The sequence below is a fragment of the Exophiala spinifera genome, assembly GCF_000836115.1.
Source record: "Exophiala spinifera strain CBS 89968 unplaced genomic scaffold supercont1.9, whole genome shotgun sequence".
Lineage (NCBI taxonomy): Eukaryota > Fungi > Ascomycota > Eurotiomycetes > Chaetothyriales > Herpotrichiellaceae > Exophiala > Exophiala spinifera.
Genome location: NW_015622521.1, coordinates 868007 through 887287, shown reverse-complemented (window position 1 = coordinate 887287; position 19281 = coordinate 868007). Strand labels below are relative to the sequence as shown.

General features: G+C 53.1%; 7 protein-coding genes across 7 annotated transcripts; 3 read left to right on the top strand and 4 right to left on the bottom strand.

The window, feature by feature from the left end:
* Positions 1-2254: 2254 nt before the first annotated feature.
* Positions 2255-4351, bottom strand: PV08_11355 (uncharacterized protein; the record flags this gene model as incomplete). Its single annotated transcript, XM_016385665.1, has 1 exon — positions 2255-4351. One exon carries the CDS (start codon positions 4349-4351, stop codon positions 2255-2257), a length of 2097 nt encoding a protein of 698 aa, XP_016230609.1.
* A 1660-nt stretch (positions 4352-6011) lies between these two features.
* PV08_11354 (uncharacterized protein) lies at positions 6012-6618 on the top strand (the record flags this gene model as incomplete). Its single annotated transcript, XM_016385664.1, has 2 exons — positions 6012-6252; positions 6311-6618. 2 exons carry the CDS (start codon positions 6012-6014, stop codon positions 6616-6618), a joined length of 549 nt encoding a protein of 182 aa, XP_016230608.1.
* Positions 6619-7736: 1118 nt separating this feature from the next.
* Positions 7737-9164, bottom strand: PV08_11353 (uncharacterized protein; the record flags this gene model as incomplete). The annotated part of the gene is made up of 3 exons (XM_016385663.1): positions 7737-8330; positions 8398-8772; positions 8826-9164. The coding sequence occupies 3 exons, from the start codon at positions 9162-9164 to the stop codon at positions 7737-7739; spliced, it is 1308 nt and encodes a 435-aa protein (XP_016230607.1).
* A 1642-nt stretch (positions 9165-10806) lies between these two features.
* On the top strand, positions 10807-12465 carry PV08_11352 (uncharacterized protein; the record flags this gene model as incomplete). The annotated part of the gene is made up of 2 exons (XM_016385662.1): positions 10807-10931; positions 11001-12465. 2 exons carry the CDS (start codon positions 10807-10809, stop codon positions 12463-12465), a joined length of 1590 nt encoding a protein of 529 aa, XP_016230606.1.
* Positions 12466-13276: 811 nt separating this feature from the next.
* PV08_11351 (ATP-dependent rRNA helicase RRP3) lies at positions 13277-14719 on the top strand (the record flags this gene model as incomplete). The annotated part of the gene is made up of 1 exon (XM_016385661.1): positions 13277-14719. One exon carries the CDS (start codon positions 13277-13279, stop codon positions 14717-14719), a length of 1443 nt encoding a protein of 480 aa, XP_016230605.1.
* Positions 14720-15276: 557 nt separating this feature from the next.
* Positions 15277-17200, bottom strand: PV08_11350 (uncharacterized protein; the record flags this gene model as incomplete). The annotated part of the gene is made up of 2 exons (XM_016385660.1): positions 15277-15705; positions 15830-17200. The coding sequence occupies 2 exons, from the start codon at positions 17198-17200 to the stop codon at positions 15277-15279; spliced, it is 1800 nt and encodes a 599-aa protein (XP_016230604.1).
* A 1110-nt stretch (positions 17201-18310) lies between these two features.
* PV08_11349 (uncharacterized protein) lies at positions 18311-18976 on the bottom strand (the record flags this gene model as incomplete). Its single annotated transcript, XM_016385659.1, has 1 exon — positions 18311-18976. The coding sequence occupies one exon, from the start codon at positions 18974-18976 to the stop codon at positions 18311-18313; it is 666 nt and encodes a 221-aa protein (XP_016230603.1).
* Positions 18977-19281: the final 305 nt, after the last annotated feature.

The following is a 19281-nucleotide window of genomic DNA, read 5'->3' as shown; positions in this document are numbered from 1 at the left end:
CCTGTAGCCTGTAGCCTGTAGCCTGTAGCCTGTAGCCTGTAGCCTGTAGCCCATAGCCTGTAGGCAACACCGAGGCCTGGCCATTTCCTCACTGGCCTGGGTAACCGACACGAAGGAAATAGTAAGCCCTTGAAATTTTGGCATGGCAATCTCTCTTCCACCATCAACCCACCTCTTCTCCATTTGTCTTCCTGCTTGACTGCCCCTTTCCTCTTCTCTGTGTGTTCGAAGATCGACAGTCTGATCCAAACACACCGTCTTGGTTCGTTCCTTGATATGCCCAGACCATGTGCATAACCCAAGCGGAGGTTTGAGCTGTCTGTGGAGATGAAAAGAAACTTCAGTACTGTACCTACTAGGTACATAGGTAGGTAGGGTCTAGCCATACTAGGTTTATTACCCGTGGCCATACTCTCGTCGAGTCCCGAAAGCTGGTCAGTGGTCACCAGAATCATCGCTTGAGCGCTTGATGGAGCTTCACACTCTCAAGGATCCGGCCAATCTGCGACCTTCTTCCCTTGTTCACTGTGTTCCTTTTCCATCATGATGACTACACATATACCGAGTGACTGTACCGCGCCTGGCTGAATGTGCAGCATGTTTCATCCGATGATCTTTGCCGATGGTGCGAATCTTCTTTGTCGAGCTTGGTGTGGCATCCTTGACTGCGCTTCCCTGCAACATTTGCGACCTTCCTATTTCCCAACATTGAAGCGCTCTTCCGATTCGCTTGGTTGCTGCATATACCCATTGCTACCGGAGTTCGTGATTGAATGTTAGCCCAGGTCGGCATTGTTGGGCTTCACCGGCGGCTGTCGAGACAGAGGTACCCTCGGTGATGGCGTTCTTTGTCCGAGCAACGTGTCTGCGTACAAGACAAGTTGTTCGTTCCAACACAGTTATACCACAATCTCCATGCTATTCCTTGAACCTGATTCGACCTCCCAGTGTCACCCTGATGTGCTTGTATGTCCTCCTTTTCCGAGCCGCTGGGCTCTCTACTCCTGCCTTTAGGTTGCAAAATTTCGTCGAAGGGGACATCCACAGTTTAGAGCAATAGTTCGCGGCTCTTGTGATCACTCAGCGGAATGTCATCGTGATGAATCAGCTTAGCCACCGATAGCAGAACCGAGTGGTGAGTACTCTGCTGGATTCAGAGACCCGTGCCCCAACAAAGTGTCCTCACAACCCAGAGCATCGGTGCATGGCATAGACTCTCAAAGATAGATCGTGGTTCACCTCGTTTTGCACCTTGGTAGCTCGGAGTATCGATCGATAACAGGGACAGAGTCTTTCCCGACATACAACTCTTGTTCTGCCGGCATGGACTCCGTACCATAGTCCCACGTGTCATGGTCCAGTCGGCAAGCAAAGTAGTAGTGGTAGGTTGTCTCGCTAAGGGCGTTTGGATGTCAGGTTCTCGAACCACCGGCATTCGGCTGTAGTGAATGATCTCGAGTATACGGACTCTTTGATCCACACGCAAATCTCATGTCCCTGGTTCGAGGACTCGTTGGGAGCGTGGACGGCTCGCCTGGTGGTCCGACTTCTGATAAGTGACTTGTAGTCTCGAAATGCAGAGCGAATCTCATCGTGTCGGCCTGAAATCCTAATGTCAAGGCGAATCCTTGATGTTATACTGTCCCATCTCAGGCTCCTTAAAGACCGGCTTGAGAAGTGATGTTAGGGATGATAGAGTGTAAGTAGCGCCAGACACGTTCAGGCTATTTCCTATCAATGTCAGCCATTATTTACCTGGTAGAGAGCAGGACCCGGATCTACCACAGGCTACCATATACCTACAATACCACAGTGGGTAATCCAACGTCTCGCATACCACGGTATTGTAGTCCAAGTCGAGTAAGAATTCGGCTAAATATCATCTACGCATTGGTGGTCCTGGATGCTACTTGTGAGTGCAGTCTGTTTTAGCCGGTATCATCATCCTTTCCTTGGGGAGCCATGTGAGGACTACGGAGCATGCGAGGAAATACTATCGTTCTGAAAATAGGCGTCCCCAAAGACTCTGGGTTTCACGTGGTTGACGGCGCAACATTGTGCAATCCTGATGATTGGGCGACCTATGGAACCTAAGCTAGTCTCGAAGATATATGATAGCCCTTGCTCTTGCTATTACGAGGTTCGCTGGTACGGTCCCAGGCCATAGCTACTCGTCTGCATAGGCATCCTGCGGACAAATATCCATCTGCGTGCCCAGCTCCCCGTTCAACATTGGATCCCAAGGAGTGGTCCATCACTGGTCGAGGTAATAGCTGATGCTATAGTTCAACCAAGCACATTGTGGCAAATCCACAAAGGTCCCATCGTATGACGGATAGTTGAAATGCTTGATTGGGCCTGCGGCACTGCTGACCTTCTTCCACGGTCCCGACTGCTGGACGCCTTGCAAAGCCTTCGTGTAGGCCCTCGCCCTGAGGTAATCAACTGGGGGGTTCGGCTGCCCACTCTTGACGAACTCAGCAAAGTATCCACTAACGAGTTGGACAGAGTAGAGATCGTTTGCGTCTCGCAAAGGGTCGTAGAAGTTGCCAAATAGCCAGGCCATGTCTGCCCCGTGGAGCTTGAAATAAGGCAAGTTTGGGTTCCCGTTGGGATAGCCAGGAGTAGCTGGCGCACCCGACACGTTTTCGGGATTATATCCATTGATCGTCCGCTCGAATTGGTAGTAGTATGCGGCAGGAAACGCGCCAGTCTTCGCTCCAGCCCAGACGGTGGCTTGGTCGATACAGCGGAACGTGTTGTCTGTCGCCACCCGCTGTGTGACATTGAACGAGTCAAAGGTCACATTGCCAGTGTCATAGTACGGGAACAGGCCAGACTTGATGATCGCTCGGGCATACAATTCGTTGATACCGAGCCCATACATTAAACCTGCAGTCTCGTTCGTGATTGGTGTGGGCGACAAGTTCGAGAACGATGCGCCGTCATTTGCTGCGATGCCAAATATAATGGGCACATTCGCCGCGCTGCCATTGCGATTGACAACGTCAAGTTCGGGGGTGTTGACAATCGTTCCATCCTGGACGACGTACCGAGCGACGGTGTCCAGAGAGACAATGTCGGTGGCATTAACCTGCTTGAGGCATGCGATTTTGCCTTCCAATGACGGTTGGGTACAGTTGGACCCATTGAAGATCTGGGGGCCTGCAACCGTATAGGACTCATTGACCGTGTAGTAAGACGAGTATGTGGTGCCATAGTTCCCCTCCAGGCCGAGATCAACCCCACCGCCCAGGTTGGACATGGCAACTGCTCCTTGAAACATACCGATGGCGAGTGGACTCCCAAGGAGTGTTCGAACAGAGCCAGCACCGGCAGACTCGCCTATGATTGTGATTTGCTTGGGATCGCCTCCGAATTTGGCAATGTTCTGAACCGTCCACTCGAGCGCCACAATCTGGTCGCCTATACCAAAGTTGCCTTTGATGTCTGTGTCTGGAATGGCAAGAAAGCCTAGGGTACTGAGTCGATAATTGAAAGTGACGACAACGATATCCTCTCTAGATGCAAGGTTGCCACCGTCACTCAGGGGGTCTGCACCAGTGCCTCCAGTAAAGCCGCCTCCGTGAATCCAAAATAGGACGGGACGTAGACCTTTAGTCGAGCCAGCCTTGGGAAGGTATGGAGTCTGTATGTTCAAGAAGAGACAGTCTTCACTCCCTCCGCCCAATTGAAGGCATTGGGACCCATAAGCAGTAGCATTTACAACCTTTCCTGTTACCGTATACCTCTGTGAGTGCTGGAATCGTTGGGGTGGATTAGCGTATCTGATACCCAGGAACCGAAACGATTTCTGGTTTCGGTATCCAATGTAAGTGTTTCCAGCTGCCGCAATGCTGATCTCGTTGGGTCTGCTCGCAGTCGAGTTAGGTGGTTCGCTGGCCCCACTACTTTGTGTACACAACACGGGTAGGACGGAATCGCCCTGCGCTGTAGGCTGGAACGACAGTTGCGAATTTTGAGAAACTTGCAAGTTCTTTCCTGCTATATGGTAAGCTTGATTTGGCGCGACTCTCCCCGCGAAAGCCAGATACGACAACGCAGAGACAAAGTCGGAGCTATAGTTTTGGATAGACGCTTGTGTCAACAAGGCTTCGTTCAAAGCACCACAGGCTGCTGATGCCGAGCTCGCAGTCGTAGGGTCGAGCAAGATAGCTCCGATATGATTGACATCGTCGGAAGCGTTCAGATTGTTTTGGTACACGAACGTCAACGAGCTCTGTGAGTTGGACACGGCCACGCCAGCTCTTGCTTCGACGTCATGAGGATGAGGGCATGCAGCCACGGCGAGCAGGACCAGCGGCAGTGCAATTCGTCTGAGGGATGCCATGTTTGTTCGAAGCCGACTGCATTCAAACAGAAACTGGAAGAGGAAGGGATAGAACCGCAGTAACTTTCACTGAGAAGAGACAATGTCCTTACTATTACCATGGCGACCCCAATCATATCGTCTCGGTATTTCGCCCACAGGTTCAGTTCCATCCATCCGTAGTGACTTTCCATCATCGATTCTCTGTCGTGCGTCTGGCAACAAGATCCGCCTCTATGGCCAGGACACGAATTAAGTTGCCATACCGGGATTGGAAGGACCTTCTCCGCGGCTCTTCGCCAACCTTGTCTGTCGGCAGGAAAATGCGGAGGGAAATGCAAGCGTCGTTATCAGGCTGAGAAGAGGAGAGCTCACGTCACCATGGAACAGGGTATCAAACATCGACCTGCCCGACACATTACAGGCTATTCAGACTCATGTCGAGGCCAAATGTGCTGGTCAATGTCGACCCGTAATGTGCTTGACTGAAAGAGCAGGACATCAAATCCCGGTAGAACTGTACGAGGTCCCTTAACTGTGCTTGGATGTTCGACTTGAGGGGCGTGCTGTATGCTTTAGGCTAAATTCACCGCTATGGGCAGAGAGCTCGCTGTCAAATCCAGAGATTAGTTCATTTCCCGTAAACAGAACTGATCTATACAATCAGGCCAAACATGTCCACTTGGTCACTTTGTGTTCTCCAGATTCGTCTCCACATTCATTCTGTGTGTACGGAGTACATTCGACGACAAACCATCTGACGCGGCTAAATTTGTCGACTTGTCCGTTACAATGTTGGCTACACTGGCGTTTTCCTAGCGTGAAAGTTTGACTCTCGAAGAACAACATACTCGGGATCAGCACACTCATTGCCCACTCTGCGTGGATGAAAGTGATATTCATACTGTACAGTAAAACTCTCCCTGGGAGGCATCTTGATTCCCACGTCGTAGGAATGCATTGAGAAGTCGAGTTCAGTCCTGGTTTGGTGCTTTTTGGTATGTGGCAAAACTTCAATGTGGTTTCTTGCAAATTGCAGGTGAATGTGCGATGCAATTTTCAGGCATCCGAAGATGACCCTTTGAATATCCTTGATTTGTTTGTAACTTGTTGTCCTTCTGCTAGGAAATCATGACGCAGCAGCCATTAGTCGCGTTTGACCAGCCAGATGCCTCGCTTCTAGCAGATGGCTCTCCCTTGCCGACAGTACCTGTGAGCGGCGACGAGTGTCTCGAGGTACGAAGAGCCGTCCATGATTTTGCCCACAACGTTGAGTGAGTGATAGTGTGGCCCGTTCAACTCGAGCTTCGCCGTATTGATCTCGGGAGAGTTGCCACGATCGGAAAGCACGTCTGCTTTATTTGTCTTCTAGATACTCCGTCTCTTCTTCTTTGTCCTTAGAGAAGGTCATAACAATAACAGGAACCATATATGGGATCTGCGACTTTTCAGAGCAGATGGGCGTGTCGCCGTGATGCTTGTGAGCCGATGTTGCTGCCATGCCTGATTCATCAGTCTATGCGCCGAACCACACTAAGTTCCAGCTTTCTCCTTTGGTCAAGTATCGTGGCTCCTCGCTGAACAACGAACAGCCCGCTCTCAAAAATTGCATCAATACTTGATATGCTCCTGGTGAGAACGGGATAGCCCTCTGTTCTGTTTGACAGTATGAACCCTCGCAATGGATGGAAGTATTCTTCGGGTGGCAGAAGCTCTGAAGTCCAAAGTTTCTAGTGAACTTTACTGTGTTGTCACGTCGTCAATTGGCTCTTTCCAAGCCAATCTCGACAATACTGATATGCGACTAACAGTGTCAGTCGACTGGGCCAGGCACCGGACGGTTCTACAGTGTCCGCAAGTCTTTACCACCACAATACCTAGCGGACAATACTTCAATAATACCTACCCGTACGGCAGCTTCAGTATGTCACAAACCAGCAGACATGTTAACAGAACTTCAGTGCCCTCATCGTTCCATAGCTTCGTACAGTCTGACCGTACAGGATCGATTGAGCCAGAGCATGTCTCTTCGAATGTGTCAAATTGCCCAGTCACTTGCCATTAAGCCAACTCTCTACGCTGGGACTGCAATGGAGACAGACCCGTCAATGAAGTCCGCCGTCATCATTCGTGACACTGCTCCACAGGTCGTTCAGCCGAAACTACTTGCTCATCTCTGGACATTTACTGACACGTGGGGAGGTATGATTGCCAATGCTTCTATGGTCGATACAGCAACTCATGATCTTGGTGATCTGGAGCACATACTCCGAGTCTTTGGCTACTAAAGCCAGGACTCACTGTGCCAGAGTTGTACTCAACTCTGGGGGCATCAGGGAGGGATACTTTGGGCCTCCAAAAAGCACAATTGTCTAAGGGACGCTACAGTCCCGTTCCTTTGAATGCCGTCGTGACATGCCGTCTGCAAGTAGCGACGCGGAATCTATCGATTTCCTTGCATGGCGTTCGTTCTCTATCATGCGATAGTCCAGATGATGCTGAATAAGGGGTAGAAAGTCTAAAACAGTATGTACGAGGCCCAATAGCCTCGGTTCTCCGGCTGAATTGACTGTTGGCCCCCATCGCTTCTTGGGTCCTCAATCAAAGACGGGGGCCCTTGGTAAGATGAGGGCAGCTTGAGGCTTTCAGCCTCTTCTAAACAGAGTCCGCCTTTTTCGACACATAGGGCAACCCACAGCAGGACGAAGAAAGTCTGAGTCCTCAGCCAGACAACGTGTAAACTTTGTGACCCTTGCGATGCTCTTGAGTCTTACCCTGTAAAGTCTCCTCTGCTCAGAAAGGACAGACATACCCGATAAATCACCACACTGCTGGGAGTGACCGTCGACTTGCCCGCGAGCTGCACTGTGGTCCGTGAGGAACTCCCTCTAAGCATTGTGGCTTTACGTGGTGTATGGACTAAAGAGAACGGATCATATGAGCTGCAACGACGGCAGTGCCTTCGTCTCGGGTGAACACCGGCAGCTTCACAAAGTATTCACTGACTCAAATACCCACACGACTTCGTAGTTTGTGGAGTCTCATGATGGTGGGAAACATACAACCCATTCATCATCAGCAGACAAGGTTTCTTAATCAAGAAATTCACTCTCCAATGCTCTTTGGGACGTCACGAGAACTTAGCAGCTTCACAACAACACGCGCCATGTGTGAAGGGCTGGAAGCAGGGAAAGGTCTTTTGATACTGGACAGAAGAGAGACAGAAAAGGCTTCATTAAATGTAGCTATAACCAGAGTCCAGATCGAACGGGAGAGAGACCTATCGTCCTACGAGCTACCCCTCTTTCGAAGGTGCTTGACAATCTCTTGTGCTAGGACCCATGACATGCTTGCATGCAAGTCGATCAATCACCTGAGAGCATTCGAGGCCATCTCCAGACACAACTTAAGCGGAGCAGACAGAGCACGGGACCCCCTGCAGGGCCTCTCCAACCGCGTAGTAGGCAGGCTTCCGGGTAAAATCTGCATTGTACAGATCTGCGGCGCCCTGGCCTGGGAAGGTGCCAGGGATCCAGGAGTACTGGTCATCAAAGTCCCAGACGGTGATGCCGATACAACCGTCGACCTGGACGCAGCTGGCCACGCTGTCATAGTAGTTCTGGGCTTGCAGCGCGAACGCGGTGGCGTTGGTCGCGTTGGCCTCGACGAAGCGGACGTCTAGCTCTGTGATGGCCACCTCCAACCCCAGCGCCACATATCCCTGCTTAGCAGCGATTTGCTCCTCGAGGCTCGGCGTGCCGCCTACCTCGAAGTGGGATTCAAGGCCGACTCCATCGATCTTGATGCCGCGAGCTTGAACCTCTTTGATCAGTGCGTACGTCGCCTGGGTCTTGTTTCCTGTATCCTCGATGCCGTAGTCGTTATAGAACAGCTTGATGTCCTTCCCTGTGGCCTCAACGGCTTCCTGGGCAAACTGGAATGCGAGGAAGAAGTACTCCGGACCGATCACGTCGTACTGTTGGGCCAACACGGCGTCAGACTGTCCGCCTTTGAACAAAATGAAACAGCAAAAAAGCATCAAGAAGGGGGCACTCTTTGGTACTTACCCAGATACTCTCGGAGAAGCTACCGTTGGCTGCCAGAGCTTCGTTTACCACGTCCCAGGAATAGCAGGCATCTTGCCAGTGAGTGATCAATGTTTGAATGTGGTTTTTCATGACAACCGTTAGGGTTTCTTTGGTCCAGGTGCCGTTCACGACAAAGTCACTGAGCTGCGAGTTCCAGACCAGGTTATGGCATCGCAGGTATTTACCATGGTCCTGGGCGATGTCGACTGCAATCTGACCACCTGTGAAGTTGAACACACCTTGCTCTGGCTCGGTGGCGAAGAATTTCATGTAATTTGCCGGAGTGATTTGGCCGAAGATGTCGGTGTCATTCAGGATTTCCTGGTACAGAATGTTGGTGTCTTCCCCCGTCCCCTAGTCATCACGTCAGTCCTGGTGATCGCAGGAACTGTCCTTGCTAAACTCACTGGTTGGTCTGTGGCACTCCCAAACCATAACTTTCCGGCAGAGCGAGCCAGGTCATTGAGGTAAGGTGGTGCCAGCGGCTCGAAATGTCCTGAGCATGATGGTGATGCAGGAGCTGTTGAGCTTGACCCTGGTGCTGTGAGAGTCGTGAAAGCAGGCTGCGTTGTCCACGTCGATACTGTTGGTCCCGGCTTTCCAGGCGCGGATGGGGGTCCTGGGAACCATGAAGATTTCTGGGGAGCGGGTGGCGGAGGAGGATGACCCCGTGGGTGCACGGGGGTTGCACTTGAAAGGCTCGTGAGGGTCACGAAAGCGGCTGAAAGAAGGCTATACGAGTGCATGTTCGAGAATGAGGCTCAGACACAAGGGGGAATGAATAGAACGCATGCGATTTGCGGCACACTACAGACTCGATTTCATTGCAGAAGAGCTTCTCATATATTCCTTACCGGCAAAATCAATCCTCGTCCATACCAGGATTCAAAATTGCATTTCGTCTTCATCCAACATATACCTGCCTAGGGCGTCGACCAAAATGTGGTGACGAGGCAGGTCGAATTTGGGATAACAACCGGGACCCAGACGACTGAGATTCATGCTGTAAAAGAGATGAGATTAACATATGGACCTTCCGCGTCTGGTATAGCACGCAACACAGGCACGTGGCCGGTAGATTTCTAGAGACACTTGGGTAGAGGCGAAGAACCGGGTTTAGACCTGGGCAAAGAGACCCATGGGGAGGCGAAATGTGGAGGTGGAGCATCGATATCCCTTTTGATATTCAAGGCTCCAATCTGACAGCCTCGCTTCATACGATCAAATAGTCATTACAGTGAAGCTTTGTGCCGTACTCCGTACAGCCGCTCGACCGATGGCTATTAGGTGGCGGCTGAGGGAGTGGCGTGCTGGCGCAAACGACCCGAACGGAGGTGTAGGCCAAAGCGATGCCTGACTGCTTGATGTTGAAAGAGCCACCGAAGCTTTGTGTCAGATGGTATTGTTTGACCAGGGGTAAAATGCCCCAGTACGTCGATCGAATGGAACAGGAGACATACTGTATGCTTCGCGAAAAAAGGACATTCCGGTTAATAGGATAATAGGAGGACACTAGCCGCATGAATATCATGTCCTCCGTACGAGGACTGCCGATATTCTGCCATGGCAATCCCTTTGTCGTCTGGGTCTGACCGTCTGAGGGATCCACACCGTCCCCGGTCCAGGATCCCAGCATATTGTGGTCTCTCGACTCTCGCCCGTGGGCAGCACCATCTGCCCACATTTTCTCCTTCGCGGCCTCCACACCTCCGGATCAGCTGGCACGCATTTTGCGGTGGACTCTTTCTTCAGCCGTCACCACTCGTCGTACCTAGCTAGACTCGACGGAGTGTTAACACAAGGACGACCATTCTCAGCGAAGGCGACCTCGCAATGAACAAGACCAGTACCATCTCTTTGGACCATGGGATCACCTCAACGATTAATCCTCAGATGAGGCAAAAACCAAGCCATGCCCAGTTCCGGGCCAGGACCTGTCCAAGTGGTCTTTCGAACGCCCACACCCATGTTGATAGCAACCCAAGCTAAGGTCAAGCTCCGCGACGAACGGAGGAACAGTCAGTTCAATTGGCGGGGCCGACTTTTACCCAGGCCTCTCACCGCGGATGTCGCCTCAAGTCTAGGCCATTTTGTCTCTGGCTAAATGCACAGTCAGGCAAAGTAATGGCCCTATTGGCCCCGCCCACACCATTACAGGCTCGCGACATGGACGTTTAGATCAGCTAACACCAGATACCACATGCGGGCTCTCCAGATGAAGTGCCGGGGTGGTGAAAAGCGTGATGGACACTGCTACGTTGTATATAATTGCTCGTCATACTTCTTTTCTGCTCTTGGGTCTTCTCCTTTCATTGAGCTTTATCAGCCATAACCCTTCTGGCCTAGGATCAACATCCCAAGTATCCTTGGATCAACCACCAAGTAACCATGGGGAAAGACTACTTCGAGGTCGCCGGTCGCAAATTCCCGGCGGTGACCTGGTACAGAGATCCAGCTCTGCGAAGGACCTACATCATTCTCATGTTCGTGGTCTTGACCAGCGCCACAAACGGGTAAGTCGAAAGCACAAACCCATTCTCGGCCTCGAAACAACAACGGCTCGATTCTGATCCTGTTTGCAGTTACGATGGCTCCATGATGAACGGTCTCCAGACCCTGCAGCCCTGGAAAGACCATTTCGGCAACCCTTCCAAGGGTAGACTAGGTATATTGAATGCTATCATGGCCGCTGGCTCCATTTCCGCCATTCCGTTTGTCCCCTACGCGGCCGATATCCTTGGCCGCCGCATGGGTATCCTCGTGGGGTGTATCATCATGCTGGTGGGCGTCGTCCTGCAGTCGATCGGCTCCAACTATGATATGTTCCTGGGTGCTCGGTTCTTGATCGGTTTCGGAGTTGCCATTGCTCACGGAGCGTCCCCCTTGCTCATTACCGAGCTGGTCCACCCCCAACACCGTGCCATCTTCACCACAATCTACAACACGACCTGGTACGCCGGTTCCATCGTTGCCGCCTGGCTTACCTACGGCACCGATCATATCAACAACAACTGGGCGTGGCGTGTCCCCACCATCGTGCAAGCCGCGCCCAGTCTGATCCAGGTCTGCTTTATCTGGTTCGTCCCGGAGTCCCCCAGATGGTACATTGCCCACGGCAAGGAGGAGAAAGGTCTTGCCATTCTCGGAAACGTCCATGCCAACGGCAACATCCACGACGAAATGGTCCAGGTCGAATTCGTCGAGATCCGCGACACCATCAGACTCGAGAAGGAACTCGAATCCAATGGCTGGATCGAGCTCATCAAGACCAAGGGTAACCGACGCCGGCTCATCATTCTTCTGAGTGCCGGTCTGTTCTCCCAGTGGTCCGGCAACGGCCTTGTCTCGTACTACATCACCAAGGTCCTCGACCAGATTGGCTACACCGACACCTTGACGCAGAACTTGATCAACGGTGTCCTCCAGATCTTCAACCTGTTCATCGCCGTGCTGTCATGCTTCTACGTCGACAAGATCGGCCGTCGTAAGCTCTTCATCTTCTCCACCACCGGCATGCTCATCACGTTCATCTGCTGGACCATCTGCTCGGCCCGGTTCGCCATCACCGGCGCCAAGGCCGCCGCCAACGCCGTGGTCGGCTTCATCTACATCTACTACTTCTTCTACAACTGGGCCTGGTCCGGCATGTTGGTCGGATACACGGTTGAGATCCTCCCGTACAACCTCCGCGCCAAGGGCATGACGGTCATGTTCCTCATGGTCGACGCCGCCCTCTTCTTCAACCAGTACGTCAACCCCATCGCCCTCGGCAACATCGGCTGGAAGTACTACATTGTCTACTGCGTCTGGCTCGCCGTGGAGCTCGCCGTGGTCTACTTCTTCTACGTCGAGACGAGAAACACCCCTCTGGAGGAAATCGCCAAGCACTTCGACGGAGACGATGCCATCCTGGCCGGTGGTGCTGCTACCCACAAGGGTCTTGCCTTGGCCACAGAGATGGGTCTGGAAGCTACCGTCATGCATGCTACAGATGAGAAGAGAGGCGGCGCTGAAGTCGAGCACGTCGCGTCCCGCGGTTCCGCATAGAAAGGACCTGCGCTGCGCTGCTTTATGGGCCTGTTTGTGTGGGATATGTTGCGAGTACTCGTACACAGGCTCGCGGTGAACAGGAGGCTTTTGCAATCTGGTAAAAGGTGATAATGATGGGATCATATGATGTTTGACAGAATGAAGTAACTTTCCAATATTGATGTCTATTGATCATTCAATCCACCTCGAAGTCTTGTTATCTGTTTCACGTTCTCCTGAGGTCTTCACCCCAGCTTCATGAGATGTCTTGGGCGAGGTCTTTCGTGTGAACCCATGATAGGCTCCTGGATGCAAAATGTTCCAATGGGGTCGTTGCTTGATGCTTCACATGGTCCCGAGCGTTTCGAGTAGCCCTTCTAGACTGATCGAAGGGTAAGGGGGTCTGGGGACCGACCGAAGGGTTCGAGCATCGTCTTTCAAGCATCAAAAACTATACTCCGTACTCTCTTCAAAGCTCGGCCAATAGGAGACAGTGACATGTCCACCAAGTACCTAACTTAGTCACCCGAGCCATTCTACGGGCAGAAATGCGGAGCGAAGAAGGAGTGGTAGAAGAGTACGGGGTACTGTACTTTGTATCATAGATTTCTCCGGATTGTCGAGAGGACTCGCTCAGCCTCGTTGCCTCAGGCGAGGCTGAAAATCCTGTCACGTGCGATAAGGGCCTTTTATCCTTTGTCACAAAAAATTATTTCCCCCCAGTCACCCTAGCACAATGCGAACTTTCCCTCCGTTTCTTTCTCTCCATTTCTCTCTCCCTCTCTCTCTCTCAGATAATACACCCACGAACATCCCACAGACGATAAAGATGCCGCCCCTCAAGAAAAGAAAGATCAGCCACGATGACACGACCCTCCGGGCCACTGAAAAGCAGCGAGAGGAGTTAGCAACGGCGTCCGAAACGTCCTCTACTAGCACCGCGAGCGATCCAGACACCACAGAAGACCGGCCGGCAGATAGACACGCTGCCACGTTCAAAGAGTTGGGAATCATTGACCCGCTGTGCGAAGCCTGCGAGTCGCTGGGGTACAAAGCACCTACACCGATCCAAGCCGAGGCCATCCCTGTAGCGCTCCAAGGGCGAGATCTCATCGGACTCGCAGAGACGGGGAGCGGAAAGACGGCGGCGTTTGTGCTGCCGATCCTGCAGTCGCTGATGGACAAGCCGCAACACCTGCACTCGTTGATTCTGGCACCGACGAGAGAACTGGCGTACCAGATCTCAGAGGCCGTGGAGGCGCTGGGGTCGCTCATTTCGGTCCGGTGCGTGGTGCTGGTGGGGGGGATGGACATGGTCTCGCAGGCGATCGGACTGGGGAAGAACCCGCACGTCGTGGTGGCCACGCCTGGCCGTCTGCTGGACCACCTCCAGAACACAAAGGGGTTCTCCCTTCGCCACCTGAGGTACCTGGTCATGGACGAAGCCGACCGCCTCCTCGACCTCGACTTCGGGCCGATCCTCGACAAGATCCTGAAGATCATCCCCAAGGAAGGCCGGAGGACGTATCTCTTCTCGGCGACCATGTCGAGCCGCGTCGAGTCCCTGCAGCGGGCGTCGCTCACCAACCCGCTCCGGGTGTCCGTCTCGCAGGACCTGCACCAGACGGTGTCGACGCTGATCCAGTCGTACATGTTCATCCCGCACAAGCACAAGGACCTGTACCTCGTGCACGTCCTGAACGAGCTCGCGGGCCAGACGGGCATCATCTTCACGAGGACGGTCAACGAGGCGCAGCGCATCTCGATCCTGCTGAAGACGCTGGGCTTTTCGGCCATCCCGATCCACGGCCAGCTGTCGCAACACGCCCGGCTGGCCGCGCTGAACAAGTTCCGCGCCAGGTCGAGGAACCTGCTGGTCGCGTCCGACGTCGCCGCCCGCGGGCTGGACATTCCGTCCGTCGACCTCGTGGTCAACTTCGACCTGCCGCACGACAGCAAGACGTACATCCACCGGGTGGGACGGACGGCCCGGGCGGGCAGGAGCGGCAAGGCCGTGTCGTTCGTCACGCAGTACGACGTCGAGCTGTGGATGCGCATCGAGAAGGCCCTGGGCCAGAAACTGAAAGAGTACCCCACGGTCAAGGAGGAGGTCATGGTGCTCGCGGAGAGGGTCGGCGACGCCCAGAGAGCCGCCGCGATGGAAATGAAGGAGTTGCACGAGAACAGAGGCAAGAAGGGGGCGACGCTGCGCCACAAGAGGACCGGCGGTGACAAGAGGGCACGAGACAATATGGACCAGGATGAAGGATGAAGAGAGAGAGAGTGGATCACCTCACTCGGGTACCGCAACTTGGATCAAAGATGACGATGACGATGACGATGACTTGCCCAAATAAAGTCGACGCCGTGTGGTGGCGACCTCGTAGTAAATCACTGGCAGCATTCGAACGATGCTTACAGTACCTGCATTACATTTCCTACATTGAGAGAATACCAAGATCACAATCATGAAGAACGCCAGACACTGCCCGCAGAGGCACTTACCTACCTACCTACCTATCTAGGTACCTTCACAATGCGCTACACACCACCGTGTCATTTACATCTGTGTTTTAAAAGAAGAATTAAAATCCTCATGTCGTGGCATGACATGACATGATACGAGACGACAAGGCCACAAGGCATAGGTGACCATACATGGAACGTGCCCCGTACATGACCGTTCAACAATCACCAACCGTCACATAAACACACACACTCCCACCCCCCTCCCCCTTGTTCTGTAAATGCAAAAGTTTTGTAAATGTAGAATGCCAAACCGAAAAAGAAACACCCCCATGCATGCAGGCACATCTATGTGTTCTGCTCTCAAGAAGTAATGGAGTAAGGAGCCACATTCGGATCCAAGGCCTGCCACAAGAACGGCATCCCCTGAGACAAGCCCTCGGCGTCGAAACGTCGAGACGATACCTGTCCGCTGAACGCCTGCATGCTGTTGAAGAAGGTCGACGCGGCCTGCTGCGTGGTCGGGTTCATGCGCGCCAGCATCGGCGGGTCGTTGAACATGTTCATCAGCGTGCGGTTGGAGCCGACGAAGAACGGCCGGGCAAAGAGGGCCGCGAACCCGAACTGCGCCTCGACCTTGACGAGCGGGGGGAGGTACTGGGCCAGGTTCGACGCCCCCTTTGTGGTCGGTGGCGGCTGGTACAGTGATGGAGGGTGGAAGGGGAGCGTCGAACTGACCGAGATCAATTCGTTGGTGTTGATGGTGTGGTGGGAGGTCGAGGCGAGATGGGCCTAGAAAACACACACAGACACACGAGTGTCCCCGGGTCAGCAAATGGAAATGATCTAACCTACAGGGCCGAACGACCCAAAAATCCCCTCTTCTACAAAGGAGAGAAACAAGGCTGCAGCTTACCATGTGTGTCAAAACGTCCACCAACCCTGCCTTTGTCTTGATCTCGGGAAAGTCAATGGCCTCAGCTGGGCCCTGGGCCTCGGTCACCCACGCCTGCATCTCTTTGTCGGCCGTGACGTCCGAGTCCGATGAGTAGTACGACCCCACGAAAGAGGTCATGAAGGTGTGGGTGGCGTCGTAGATGGTCGAGGCGTCTTCGTAGAAAGGAAAGTTCTTCAAGGGCGGGCCAAAATCCGAATTGACCAGACCACGTCTCTCGAGGTCGGTCATGAAGTAGTTGGCCTGGAACCGACCACTGCCGCCATTCTTGTAAAGGTTCGTCGTGTAGTCTTGCGCCGAGGTCCCTGTGTAAGCGAAGACCTGGTCGACGACGGCGCCAGGAAGAAACAGCAGGGTGGCGGCGAGCGGTTGGATGGCGTACACCTCGTACATGATTCGGTTCAACAGAGCAAGGACTGGGTGTTGGTCGCTCAGCGTGCGAATGGCGGCAAGATAAGCAATCTGAACGACCTCATGGGTGCTGGCGAGATGGTTCCATTGCGCGTACCAAAAGTCGTTGACGTTGTACATGATCTTGGCGAGGAGCCAGTCGTCGGCCAAGTCGGCCGGGGTGTAGATGAGGTTCGAGCCTACGTTGGTGCGAATGGCCAACGGCAAGAAATCGCCTGATTTCTGGTCAATGTAAAAGAAGGCGTCGCAGGCCGCCGAGAAGCGAGAAGTCGGCGTCAGCTCCTTCTGATCACGGAAGTCTGCGTAGAAGAGGCGACCTTTGCTGAAGAGTTGCTCGAGCGTCATACCCGTAAGGTTCATGGCGATGGCATCGTCAATGGTGAACTGCAACGTATCGGATGCAGGATTGAGTCTCTTGACCTGGTACGGACTGAGGGAAAGTCGCTCCATGGAAAACAGCAAGTCCTGAGTATAGTTGGATAGAATGCCCGGGGCCGGCCCATGTGGCAAGAAGCTTTTCCAGTGCCCATCGTACAGCAGGGTGTAGTCGTCCAGGGTCTGCAAACCGTTGTACTGTGCAGCAAACAAGGTACTGTCGGCGGCATCAACCGCAGTAGCGGCAAGGATCGGTGCTTCGTCAAGCTGAATCTCAACCTGATCAGCCGCAGCCTTTGCCACGCCCAAGACTCCTGATGGAAAGTATGGCCCACCAGCAACAGGAGGACCATATAAGTAGCCGGCTTGTTTTGTCAGAATGTCTGTTGACCTCAACAACGCATGGGAATCGTTTTGCGGTAACAAATATCCATTCGGGGCGCGTTCCTGCAGTCTCGGTGCTCTCTGAATAGCGACAGACGCGACCTCACTACCCCCCAGCGACAACACCAACAGTAAGGACGATCTGAACGACGGACGACCCATATTGAAATGGAAAAAAGAACGAACGGCAGGCTTCTTTGAGAGGGTGCACTGATTCCCTTGGAAACGTGGGTACTGCCTCACGTAAATATCATTCTGTGAAAGAGTGTCCGCGAGAGAGAGAGAAAGAGAGAGAAGTTGTGTCGTAACCCAGGGGCGTAGAGTTCTGGTGGTTGTGGTACAAGTACTAAGGCGCCCAAGAGCATTTTCGACGTCAACCTCCCGTCGTAGTATGCATTATTACGCCGGCCGCGTCCCGTCGGTAGGGATCGACACCAATTTGGGTAGTACAAGGCGGTTTCTCATGGCCTGGGAGGCATCGGCGCCTTGCAGATGCCTGGAATGCCTAAGGAGCTGGAGGGCTTGTTGATACTCCGGATACTGACATCGACTAGACCACAAACGGCGATAGGATATTTTCCGGATCGAGGCGAAATTGCGGTAGGTGACGAGTTGGCGCCAGGACCCGGTGTTTGGGAGCTTTCTATGCCCCTTGGAGTAACGGTGTCAGCGATCCCAATCAAAAACCGCATCCGCCATGGGTTTTGGAATCGATGGAGTATTGAACTGTTTCACCACGCCAGCTGCAGATGTCAATACTATCACGTACATAGTAAACGGCTTTCTCCTAACGTCCGGAGTCCCCAGATTCTGTACTGCTTGTTGACACAACTCTAGTTAGCCGTGGCCGGCGGTGTCAGACATCATAAGTAATATGCCATGCCACAAGGGTTACCCTCAAGCCCAAGACCGACAGAAACAAGTCACTCTCCGATTCTCTGCGAAGACGGTGTACAGATCCGGATATCTTCTATTAGACTCAGTATCGCCCAACCGATTCGTGCAAAACGAGGTGCCGCTAACAGACCGACCGTCGATCTTCATTCCGATCCCGAAGGCGAAAAAGGCTTGGGAAGCTTGACGTAGGATAGACGCGTGTGGTGTGTAACGACTCGTTCCTGGCCAGTGCCCTAGACTTCGACTTAATGCACATTCGATAGGTCACGTTTCGACCTTTAGTGTCTTCGTGGACGGAGAGCGGGTAGGGCCAATGCTGATCCGGTCGAGGTGTGACTCAAGTTATTTCCAGGGATGGCCCATCGTGGGATGAGGTCAAAGATCAAATTCCCCCATGGAGGACAGTGACTGCACGTCAAAGTCATCGGCTGACACGAACTCAAATCCTTCTTCGTCCCCTGAACCATCGTGGTCTGCTTGTTCGCGATCTTCGTCGGCAATATCCTGAACCATGGATCCGTTGTCGTCTACTTCACTGTCACTATTTGACGGGTCGGAGTCAGGGTGTTCGTGGCCTCGATTCCATCCCTGGTCGTGGCACAACATCGCTACCTCCGCCCTGCCTTCGGCAATCGTACCGTTCATGGTCTTGGACTGCGCCTTCATTCTCCTTCCCAGTGTCTCCAGTGTCCACTTGGTATGTCGCTTCTCTCGAATCTTCTTGCCCCTGTGATGTTGTCGGTCCAATGGCCAAATATCGGTATCTCGGTCGAGCCACATGTCGCGTTTGGTCCAGGTCGAGATCTTCATATGCTGAGGCATCGATACCAGAGGAGCTGAGGCTTGATAGAACGAAGAATACTCTCCTGGCAGGGAACGCCTCGTACTGGGATGAAGCATGAATGAGTAGTGGGGTTGGCCGACCCAACTGGGGTGCACTCCGCGATAGCCATAGTATTTTGAGGCGTGTTTGGCATGGCGATTGCGAGCGTGTCGTCGAGATCGTAAGTCACGGTACTGGTCCGCATAGTCAGGATCCATTAGTGGCAAGTAGTCGAAGTCGAGCGAGAGTACAGCAGTTGAAAGGGTCGGGGGTAGAACCAAATGGCCAAGCGAGAAGGAACCAGCCAGAAATGGCTCGATATAGATATGTCAAACCATGTCTACAGAATGACGACTGACACGCGAAGGAACGAATTCCGATGAGTCACTCGATTAAAGTCAAGGCCGCTTCGAAGTCGTAGGCCTCAGCGCTCAGCTTGAGGCTGTGATGGCTTTTTAGCGTTGTGTTGTACCCACGCCTCAGCCACTTTGCACCAGGCCCCTTAACTAGGCCTATCCCAGTA